At 37.3% G+C, this 11,515-nt stretch overlaps 1 protein-coding gene across 1 annotated transcript; it reads right to left on the bottom strand.

The window, feature by feature from the left end:
* Positions 1 to 2,444: 2,444 nt before the first annotated feature.
* ITM2A (integral membrane protein 2A) lies at positions 2,445 to 8,406 on the bottom strand. Its single transcript, XM_081222484.1, has 6 exons — positions 8,217 to 8,406; positions 4,621 to 4,752; positions 4,147 to 4,344; positions 3,801 to 3,911; positions 3,369 to 3,519; positions 2,445 to 3,219 (listed from the first exon to the last, which is right to left on the bottom strand). Exons 1-6 carry the CDS (start codon positions 8,325 to 8,327, stop codon positions 3,131 to 3,133), a joined length of 792 nt encoding a protein of 263 aa, XP_081078610.1. The 5' UTR covers positions 8,328 to 8,406; the 3' UTR covers positions 2,445 to 3,130.
* Positions 8,407 to 11,515: the final 3,109 nt, after the last annotated feature.

Genomic DNA, 11,515 nt, shown 5'->3' with positions numbered 1-11,515 from the left:
TTACTTCATTTATACTAGTTATCATTCAGCTCTCGGTGTAAATTTTACATTCTCAGTTAAGACTTCATTAATAGTCCAAGATTGGCCCCCTCTATTATAAACTCTCATAAGCATTCTATATTTTTTCTTTATAACAAAATTTTACATTTATTTGAAAAAAAAGTCTTTCTCCCCACAAGAGACTAGATGCTCAACAGGTGTGATGTCCATACCTATTTTTCTCACAGCTGTACACATGCCTAATGCCTAAAGGAATGTCTGGCAAATCAATCAATCAATGCAGTCAATAATCATGTGGGGGTGGGTGAAGGGATAGAAGGGAAAAGTAACACAAGGTATGAAATCCATAACTATGCTTGATAGATCAACTCTTAGATAAATGACTGCCTGCTTCTCTGGTTGATACAAATCCTGGGTTCTGAGTGGACAAATGATGGAACAACTAGTGTCTAGTCACATATTAATTCCTCACAGATTCCAAAATCAGGTTTTCCTTCAGTTATACTTTTAGTATTTCTGAGGGCTTTCTATTTTTCAAAATATTTCTTGGTAGTGAAAATTTAGGAGAAGTTCCATCTGGGGGACTGTAGCAACTAGGACTTTTGTTTTATTTTTTCATTACCCATTTTACCAACACAATGTGATAAACAGTGTATCTCACAGCATGGAACTTCCTTTAGGACCCTGTTCTTTTACACACTAGGATCTCTTGGCATTGTATTCTCTAACTTGTGTGAATGTCACCTTTAAACTTATTGTAAATTTGGCTGTGGCTTAATAGTTATTCATGTAAGAAAATCCTCCTTCCAATTACTCTTTTATTTTCGTTTTTCTTTTTCGCTATTCTCACCTATTTACGCTTCCAGACGAACCTTCAGATAATTTTGTCAAGTTCCAAAAGCCATTATTTGGGAATTTTGGTTGGAATGGGGTTAGACCAATAAATTTAACTGGGAAACAATTTATTTATTTGTAATCCTCTTTCTTCCCTTTCCATCACTCAACTCTTTTGTATCTCTTAATTTTGTATTATGGTTTTCTTCATAATAAATCCATAAATTTCTTGCTCTGTGCTATTTTATCTCCCTTTTGCTACTATGAATAAAATATTTTTCACCTGTTTGTATTACTTTTTTAATTGGTTGTTGGTGATATAAAGAAAAGCCTTTGGGGGCTTCCCTGGTGACTTAGTGGTTGGGAGTCCACCTGACGATGCAGGGGACATGGGTTCGTGCCCTGGTCCGGGAAGATCCCACATGACACAGAGTGGCTGGGCCCATGAGCAATGGCCACTGAGCCTGCACGTCCAGAGCCTGTGCTCTGCAATGAGACAGGCCACAACAGTGAGAGGCCTGCGTACTGAAAAAAAAAAAAAAAAAAAAAAGCCATTGGCATTTGTTTATATTATACAGAATCTTCTTATTGATTTTCAAAGTTTTCAATTAATCCACTAATGTGTTATATGTAAAATCCCATGGGGTAATAAACATAATTTCATCACCTTTTAAAACTTGATACTTGTTATTTGTTTCACGTATTATCCATTGACCTGAATGTCTAAAACAACATTGAACAGCTACAATAACCAGCATCCTTTCTTGAATATCATCTTTAGTCATGATGCTGATTATTTAAGATAAATATGTAAAAACCATATCTCCCTTTTCCTAATTTTTATACCTTTATACAAGGAATGGGTGTATAATTTTATCAAATTCCTTCTGAATATTCTCATTCTCTATTAGGAACCAGTTCTTGAATTTTTCAGCAACTGTTATTATTTTCTAATTATTGCATGTTTTTTCCCATTTTAAAGGTTTTTGTAATTGCTTTACTGCTAAATTCTTGAAAAATATTTAGTTAATGTATTTTCTTTTTTTTTTTAAAGAGAGTATTTAAGGCTATGGATTTGACTGGGTACCATTTTAGCTACCAAAATTAATCAACAATCACTACCAGCAGGTGATCAGTGATATCAAGAACAATTTTTAACCTAACACAAGAGAAAGTGTCTAAAGTACTGGCACCCTTTGTATGGAGTTTATACTCTTAGAGTAGAGATCACAGCATGTGAAGTTATTAAAAGTCATCAACATCTTATCCAAGGTTAGTTCTTAGTGACCTATTGTAGCTGTATATGACTGTTTAAATTTTTATGAAAAAGGAAGCATATTAAAGGTTTTAAATTGCTATGGCCCTGAAGGCTTTTAACAAATAGTTGAATTTACATGTAAGCTAATTATGGGGTCTTTGTAAAAGAGTAATTGATATAATATCAAAAGAGGGGTAAAATATGAGATTATAAAATATAAATGTGTAGAGGTGGGAGTAAAGGCAAAGCTAGGCTCATAATTTTAGATTTACTGCAGGTATACACCAAAGCTAAATAAGTAATGTAAATTGTTCATATGAAGTATCCCTCAAATGCGAACCAGTGGTTGAATATGGTAAAATTTATTATATGGTTGTAAAATTCATACAACCTAAATTCCTTATAGCATTCAGCACTTATACAGTTTTGTGGAATTCACAATATGGTTATCAGTGAGAAAGAATCACTACATTAGTGAAAATGACTTCTTTATGAAAGTTTTTTACATATAAATCAGACCTATTACAGAGCACCTGACAGAAATGCAAAGATGTAATTTCTAAATTCAGGAAAGTTGCACAAAATGGAAAACAAAATGAAACTTAACAATGTTAAGCAATTTGACATGCTTTACACAAAAACGTCAAAAACAATTTTAAATATTTTAAATTTAGAACATGTTCTACCATATGATTAAAGAGCTTACTTAAACACACACACACACACACACACAGAGGATGGAATTCATTGTCAGGGTGTTAGCTGACACATTCACGCTGCTTTCAGAAATCTAAACCCTATAAATTCAAAAGAAAGACATAAGAATTATTTCATTTCAGTTTCAAACAACAAGCAATGCCAATTAAATTAAAAATTGACAAGAGCTTGCAGTGGTTAGTAGTTTTTTTCTTCTTTTTATATAAGCCATAGAGTAAACGCATGAGTAAATATCTTGAGTATCCCACACACTTTAATGTTGAAGTCATATTATAAATTTCCGACTTCCTGTTACTAAGTGTACTCATTTTCTGTTGCCTCTTACTCTTGACAGATCTTGGTCTCAACAATAAATTCGTTGGGAAAGTGTCTAATCTTCCAGCACTTATCAATGGCACGTTTGTTGAAACCTGTGAGGAAATGCACAATAAAAGTGGCTTTTTCATTTTTGTGTAAATAAAAATATATCTAGATTTGCTCTCTACTTTTCCCATACTCCACCCCTACTCTCCTTCACTGTCTCAACAACACAGGGTGAAGGAAGAAATAAATTGCCTACCCAGCAAGAGGTCTCTTCTGCGAAGGCGGAAGGACTTGCGGTTGTTGCAAAGTTGATAAATAAATATACCAAGGTTACTAACATCACGAATCTCCTCCACAGCAACCAGGTCTTCACGAACCACGTAAGTGTGAGGCAGGTATTTGCCACTCTAAAAAAAAATTTTTTTAAAGATTGAAAGAGAAATTCTTAAAAACGCTATTTAATTTCTATACCTATAGCAGATATACTTTTTAAATAGACTTTATTTTCAGAGCAGTTTAGGTTCACAGAATATTTTTTGAAATATTTGAATATTTGAAATATTTGAAATATTTTTTGAAAATTATTTTTTGTGAAATGGACTGTTTTGGCTCAAATAATTAATTTTTAAAATGAGGAAGTGATTATTTGTAATTGCTTATATAAAAAGTTGACATCCAAAATACATACTGCCAGTTTTCCAAAGAGCTCCACTAGATTCTTTGGAGGCATAACAATGGAGGTATTGAGGGGCATCAGATAGCAGTTCCCCAGCAGCAAATCCAGGTAAGCAGTCATGCCCTGTTGGGGAGGGGGAAAATGTTAGGCATGATACAGAGAGTATCAATGATGCAGATTTTCCAATGACCATTAGAACAAGCAGTTACAACCTTTCAAAATCAACTAATGTATACTCAGTAGCAAAAGAATGAAAAGGCTTTGCTGCAAAAAGTTGTATATTTATGAACAGATTTAATACCAATAAACTTATGAAAAAAAGAAAATTCAGAATTACCTATAAGAATGAGAAACCCACCTTTTCAAAGTCATGAATAATTGCTGCAGGGTCACTATGAGAGAAACTGGGGACAGGCACATCAATAATTGCGATGTTGTCATCCTCACGAATGTCAGCCTCTTCCGTCACAGGCAGGAAGTAGGGCTCTCCTCCTTGGAGGGAATTTGCAGGGTCCTCAGAATCAAAGAAGCACATCTCTCCACGGTAGATGGTACTCTAAAAGACAAAAAGGGAGAATCAAAGCTTTCTAACACTCACTCCCGTGACATTTGAATAATTTCTCAAACTCATATCAGTTCATTGTCCTGTTTATCAAGCTGAGGATTATTGATTACAATTATCACCATGAAGACAAATCAATTTTATACCAAAAGGTAATTTGAAAACTTTCCCTAAATCTTCATTTATCTGGGGACCACCACAGAAGTATTTGTTTTCGCTAAATGTATAGCAATTAGTAATCCAAAAGATAATAACTTTCATTAATATTACCTTGGGCATGAAGTACTTGTAAATGCAGGCTCCACCAACAATAAGTCCTGCCAAGATGAATGAAAGGCCTAAGAGAGTAAGCATACATCTCCCAGAGGAGCCCTCTTTTTCCTTGGCGGCAACTCGGAGTTCCTATTTATTAAAAAGCAAGATCAAAAACAAACAAACAAACAAACAACAGATTGTGTTTTAGACACATAGTTGCTTTTGTGTACAATTTATCTCCCTTGAAACCCAAGATATTTTTAAAAGATGTTAATTCACCCTAGCCTAAAATCAAGACACTTTCTGATGTTTAATAGATGTGAAAATCTCCAATTTATAATAACTTTTTTCTGGCATTTCCAAATCCAAATATAGATATAAAGTTATTTCAAAGTATACACTTCTAAAATCAGCTGAAAATAACCATTCATTTATGCAATAAGTTATCCTCTTTAAATAAATGGAAGCCTTTACTTTTTGGACTTGTACAGTGATATACTCACTAACTTTCTGGAATACAACTGTTTCTTTAGTATTTTTTGTACATCAACTTGTTTGCCAAATTAGAGGTGAATTAATACCCTTTGGTTTATTAACTGATTTTCAAAAAGCTGTTTTTTGAAAATTAACTTTTATAGTAAGGAGTTCTATAAAGTAGGTATATATCATTTCCCCCTATTTTAGAAATTAAAATATTGAAGATGAGATCTATTTCATAATATTCTTAAGTTTAATGAGAAATTAGGCTTCCTAATATCACGCAATATTCTATGGCTGTGTATTGCTTGAATGAAATAACATTTTCTAAGTTCTGGGCAAAACACTAGATTTAAAGTACAGTCATAGCTAGGCAAAAAGCTTTGAGTGTAACAGTGACTATAAAATTCTGTTAAATCCATAATTTGTTTAGCAATTGGAACAAGGGACTCCAAAGCAAACAAGTAACCAATTAACTCTGTACTCTTCTCAGGGCAGTGGACCAAGGGGCCCTCCAATCTCATTCTTTGATGTCACAATATGCCCTAAGCAGCAGTATTACTGAAGGGTATAATGAATGAAGTCAACAAATCTATTATCTTATAATCAGAGGGTAAATCATTCAGACTGGTATGTAAATAGAATTGCTTTAAGTCTTTCTGGCCATTAGCTCTTTTCCGTAACTACTTAATGCTAATTAAACTTTAATTAATTTGGTGAAAGCAAATACATAGATTCTAAGGAGAGGCAATCATTTCATAAATGGCTTCAAAAATGATTTCTCTTTAAAATTCAAAGAAATTTGGTATTCACGTTTTCTTAGCTACGTTTACTTAAGTTCAAACCCTCCATTAATACTCTATAAGCCTTGAAGGTTTTCCTTGTCCCAATAATTTTCAGAAATTTAAAATAATTTTTATTTAAAAAATAACCTAAGATTAACACTACAAAGGCTATAAATTATGACTGTGAATCCCTGTAATCTAGAGCTAAGGGCTTAGAAATTATACTTTGGATGATTAAATTGAGGTCCAGAAAAATGAAGTGACTTTCCTAAAAGTCACAAAAATGACTTAGTTCGAAATTCTCAAAGGAATTAATTAATTTATTTTTTCTTGTCATTGAGGTACAAGAAGAGCAATCTGCACTGCAATTTAATTTCTCCTTCCAATATTTCAGGGGTTTTATTATTAAGCAAGATCTAAGTATTAGAGTGTCAATTTCATAAAATTTCCCACCATAGTAGGCAAGATATGGAAACAATCTAAATGCCCGTGGATGGATGATGGACTAGGAATAAGGACTTTTTTTTTATATTTAAATTTGCCAAACTTCAGTGTGGTAGGGGCTGTCACTTACCACAGCTCATTTCCCTCTGAAATGTATTTTAAAGTCATTGTACACAACCTCCGACATAACATTTTGTTGTGTTCAATTTCTGATGAGCTGATCAAAACATCACAATACAATGTGCCAAGTACTATTAAATCAATGTCTTATGGTGGCCAGGTCAGAATCCTGTCGTATGCTTATTTTTGTTTATTCCTCATAACACCTCAGGCCTGGTAGAAGTATTGCTTGCATGTTAACTGAATTCAACAAGTCATGGAGTTTGTGGTGATGAGGGGAAAAAAAGGATTATTGTGTGTCTATATTTAACTACTGGCATCTAATTAGAACTCCCCCAAAAATCTGGCCATATTTCCCTTACAAAGTAAGTAGGACAATTACATATTTGACCTTTTATCATTTAATCAAAACCTCAACAATGCAAGGGGGTGTTTTTGAGTTCTGAAATGTGTAATACACAACAGCTAGTTTGATTGCTGGGTTAACTATTGAAAGTTTCCGTGATAAAAATTCTGCAAAAGCTCATTAGCTTTTCAAATTGTGTGCATAATCAGTTTTACTACATGGATTCTCATTTCACTCAGAGATCTTTTCAAATCTCCACTCTGAACACAAAAGTTTAAACTTTATAGAGAGAACAAGACAAGTTAGGGCAGATTTGCAAGCTCCAACAATGCACAGATTTTGTATAACAAGGAAAAAAATTACTATTGTGCCTTTTAACATTGAAATTTTACTGAGGAAAATGAGGAGTCGTTTACAAATACTGAAAACGTGTTAGATGTTTAAAGGAGATAGAAATTGGATTAAATGAACAATGGCTAACATTTTTTGGGGGAAAATTCCCCCAGTTCCTGGCAGTGCTAGAAGATTAAATTACAAGGTCGGACTTGCTTCAGATCTTTCTGTGGGGGAGGGTGGGCAGAGGGGATATCACTCAAAAAGGAAATACTGTACTAAAAAGAAAAACAAAAGAGAAAAACAAAACCCCTCAAAATTTCTTTTACGGAAGAGTGTTTTCTTTAGGAAATGCCACTCTGAAAACATACAAGGCTCTTGCAGTAAGAGGGCACAGTGAACATCTCAAAATCTAATTAAGACCAACTTCAGTTTTGACAGCTCCTTTACCAAAAGCTTAACACTACCTGTGACCAGGGAGAAACTGAAAATATACACAGGCGGGCACAGACACACTTGCCCCAACCCATACGGCATCGAGTCAAAGCTGCCCTTTGCCCCCCGCCCCATCTCCACAAACACTCAGGGATCCTAGAAAGCCTTAAGATTCATAGAACTTCATACACGTCGAAAGGAAAGAAAGAAGAGTTAAATCTCGTGTCCTTGTTCACTCTGCTTGTCCGCTCCACCCCTGTGGAAGATGTGTGTGCCCCTGGAGCTGACCGGGTGACGTGCCTCTCTTTGATCTCTAGCTACCCCCATGTTCCCCAGGAGAAGGTGACATCTGGTCCCAAGAGTTCTCCTCAAACTCCCTCCAACATCCCTCCGCGATGTACAACGTGAGCTGGGACCCATGGAACGTGGCGCGACCCACGGAGATGCTAAGGAACTTGGGGAGCCGCAAGCGGAAGGTGGTGCGAATGGACAGAGTAGGGGTGACCGGGCAAACCCAACAGACAGCGCAGAGAGCACCGCCGGAAACACAGGAACTCCGCAGCAGCTTTCATTTTGTCCTTTCCCACCTTTCCCCTTCCTTGTCTCCAAACCACCCCCACCTCACCTTCCCGACCCTGGCATGCAGTCAGGGGTGGAATGGGAATTGCTACCTTGCCGGTCAGGATCTGAGCTCGGACCGTATGGCTTACTAGGGCCTCCACGTCTTGCTGCGCCTCCTCTTTTTGCAATGCTGTGGGTGTGTTGAAGGCGATTTTCACCATGGTGAATCTTCGGGCTGCGCGGTAAGGCGCTGCTCGAATCAGTGTCCTGGGCTGCAGGTTGGAAGAGAAGATCGCGCTAGCCCTAGCCGCACCTTCTTTCTCCTCGTCTGCTTTTACACTACTGCAAGCCCAGGTCTGGGTATACTTATGACGCACTCACAAGCTGGGTGGGAGACCGTGGGCGGGCCCAAGCAGGGGCCGAGGGAGGAGCGGGAGGGGGTCCAAGTGCTGGAATAGGGGTGGGAGTTGCCAGTGGGAGGAGAGAAACTGGGTGGAGCCAGTGGACTGGGACTGAAAACTCCTTACCTGCACTCCAGGCGTGCTCCCACCTCGCTCTCTGCTCCCTCAGATAAGAGCAAGACAGGAAGGAAGCCTGCTGTGTCGTGTCTTTCTGCCTCTTTCCAGGCCACAATAGCCCCTGTCCCTGATTCTATTTTCCCAAACTTGGACCTGGCCTCCCGCGGGGCAGGGAACTGTAACTTGGCACCAGTTCAAGCTTCCTCCTCTCTGCACCCACCCAGGACCCGAAAGCACAGTTCCAGGACTTTTCTGTACCCTTACAATAATACCTTCCTTTTTAAAAAACACTCAGAAGCACGTTTAGAGTTACTTGGTTCGTTCTCTCAACATATTTTTTTCATTCCTTGACATCTGTTTGTTTTGTAATTTTAATTTCCTATCCCAGAGCAATGCTAAATCAGAAATACAGGACACCTGCCTCCTTAAAGCCCATTTTGCAGGTAGGACATGAGACAGAGGAGTATGGAAAGCTCATAGAAAATCCCTGAAATATTTCAGATCTTTCACTTTCCGAGGCCAGGGAATCCAGACCAAGACCTCAGCCCAGAACTTGTTTCTTTTAAGCCACCAGCTGTGAAATCCACAGCGAGAAAAGCAGGGATGTGTGTGTACCTATGTGTTTAGGGAGGTGGAAGTGTGGTTGGAGATAGGAAATTTAGCCAGATGTTAACCCAGCTCTAGTGAAAAAACAAAAAACAATAATCTCAAAGGGGCTGAGTTAGAAACGATTTTTGGAACATTTACGTGAGCAGCCAGTGTAATCATACCGTTTCTTAAATGTCAGTTCTCCCTGGTTGATGACAATGATAGAGTACCTTTCCATATGAAATTCATGCTGTGGAGGTTTGTGACTACGGGTAGTATTGGTAAAGGGTTTATAAATAGTCCTGCTGCCAGAGACAGTAGAGGGGTCTGTTTTGTGAAGATAATAACACTTACCCCCAAAAATCCAGCTTGTGCTAGAGAATCCCCCGTCTACTCATATACTTATTAAAATGACTTGAATATGTTGAGAGTCACCACCCCTCTGTCCTAGAAATTCCAGGTTGTAGTTTTTCCCACTGAGGTTTCCTTGGCTCTGAAATGCATAGCTTGTCTCCACTGTGGCAACTTTGTGAAAACGGCCTTCATTTTCATGGATAAGCTGCAGATGGGAAGGTAGATGGAGGGGAACAGTGGGGAGCCTGTGCCTTATACAGGGCCAGATGTATGAGTTTGCTTAGAAACATTGGCGTTTTATGTTCTTTTACTTATTTTTTGCTCAAGAGTGGCCATTATAATTTAACACTCATGAGACAACCTTTAGTGTAGGCTGAGGAAATCTCAACTTCCTAAGATGTTTCTCTTTACAGTTACTTTATGTTTGCCATCACCTTTGTGACAACTCAGCCTAGAGTCTGTGCTAGTTTGGCCCTGTGATCCATAACACACAGATATTTGAACCAATGGTTGCTCTGACACATCTACCTACCAAGTGCAACATGCTGGATGAAATAGTAATGCATTATTTTAGTGTATCTTTCCTGAAATGTGGTAACACAGAAGGGGCAAAGATTATTTCTATTTTTCAAATGAATAGACCCAAGCTCTCATAACAACCAATGGAGATTATGATTAATTGCTAGGTTTGTGACATTGAGCAAGTCACCTCATCTCCTTGGGCCTCACTTTCTCCTCAGTAGAATGGTAAAATATTTTCATCCTGCTGCTGTGAGGATCATTTAGGATAATGCAGGAGGAGACACATTTTAAATTATGAAAAGGATAGAAGAGTGAAGTGGTTGGTTATGCTACAATTCTTATTTTAGTATGTAACATAGCCAGGTTTCAAGGTTATAAAGATAATCTATTCTTTTTATCCTTCAACTATTCTTTAACTTCTAGAGCTGCTTAAGACCCCACGGTCTCTGAATATAGATCATCTTGGAAAAGGTCAGACTTCTAAGAATAGTCACATAAATTAGCATTTAACTTCTCTGTTGAATTTTTAAAACTTTGGCCATCTTCTGTTTCTTAATGCCATGTTGTATTTTAGGAATGTCACCCATCCATCTCTAAGGGCCTTTGCTGATGTTAGACATACGTGCTGTAGGCGTGGTCTCAAATTAGCAGATATTGCTGTTATCCTTTCAATATAAATATGTAATGCTTGTGTTAGAATCATAGAATAGCAATAACACCCATCGTTAGTGCTCATTTATGAAAGGCAAATACTTCCTGCATGTTTTTTTTTAATTTCAAAATGTAGCCTGCTACTTGCTCATTGGGCTGCAACCAGTATAGTGAACATATTTCCATCTAATAAAACTGGTTCTCATTGATTAATCTTTTTCTTGCCCTTGCTCCTTCCCAGCAGCAACTTCTTGTTTCTCAGAATGAATTTCTCTCACTTGCTTGTCTTTGGAACTGTGGGGATCTGGCTGCCATACCAATTCCAGCTAAAGTTTTTGTTGTTGTTGTTTTTCTCTATTTTTTAGTTGAAGTATAGTTGATTTACAATGTTGTGTTAATTTATGTTGTACTTCAAAGTGACTCATTTATACACATATATACATTATTTTTTAATATTCTTTTCCATTATGGTTTATCCCAGGAGATTGGATATAGTTCCCTGTGCTATACAGTAGGACCTTGTTGTTTGTCTACTCTAAATGTAATAGTTTGCATCTACTTACCCTAAACTCCCAGTCCATCCCTCTCCCTCCCTCCTCCCCAAATGTCAATGGGCTGAATGCTCCAATCAAAAGACATAGAGAGGCAGACTGGATAAAAAAACAATAGCCTACAATATGCTGCCTACAAGAGACCCACATTAGGGCAAAGGACACACATAGATTGGAAAGTGAGGGGATGGAAAAAGATATTTCATGCAAACGGAAAAGAGAAGA

This window comes from Mesoplodon bidens, assembly GCF_964165515.1.
Source record: "Mesoplodon bidens genome assembly, chromosome: X".
Lineage (NCBI taxonomy): Eukaryota > Metazoa > Chordata > Mammalia > Artiodactyla > Ziphiidae > Mesoplodon > Mesoplodon bidens.
The sequence above is the reverse complement of the archived record's forward strand: the minus strand, read 5'-3'. Positions and strand labels throughout refer to the sequence as shown.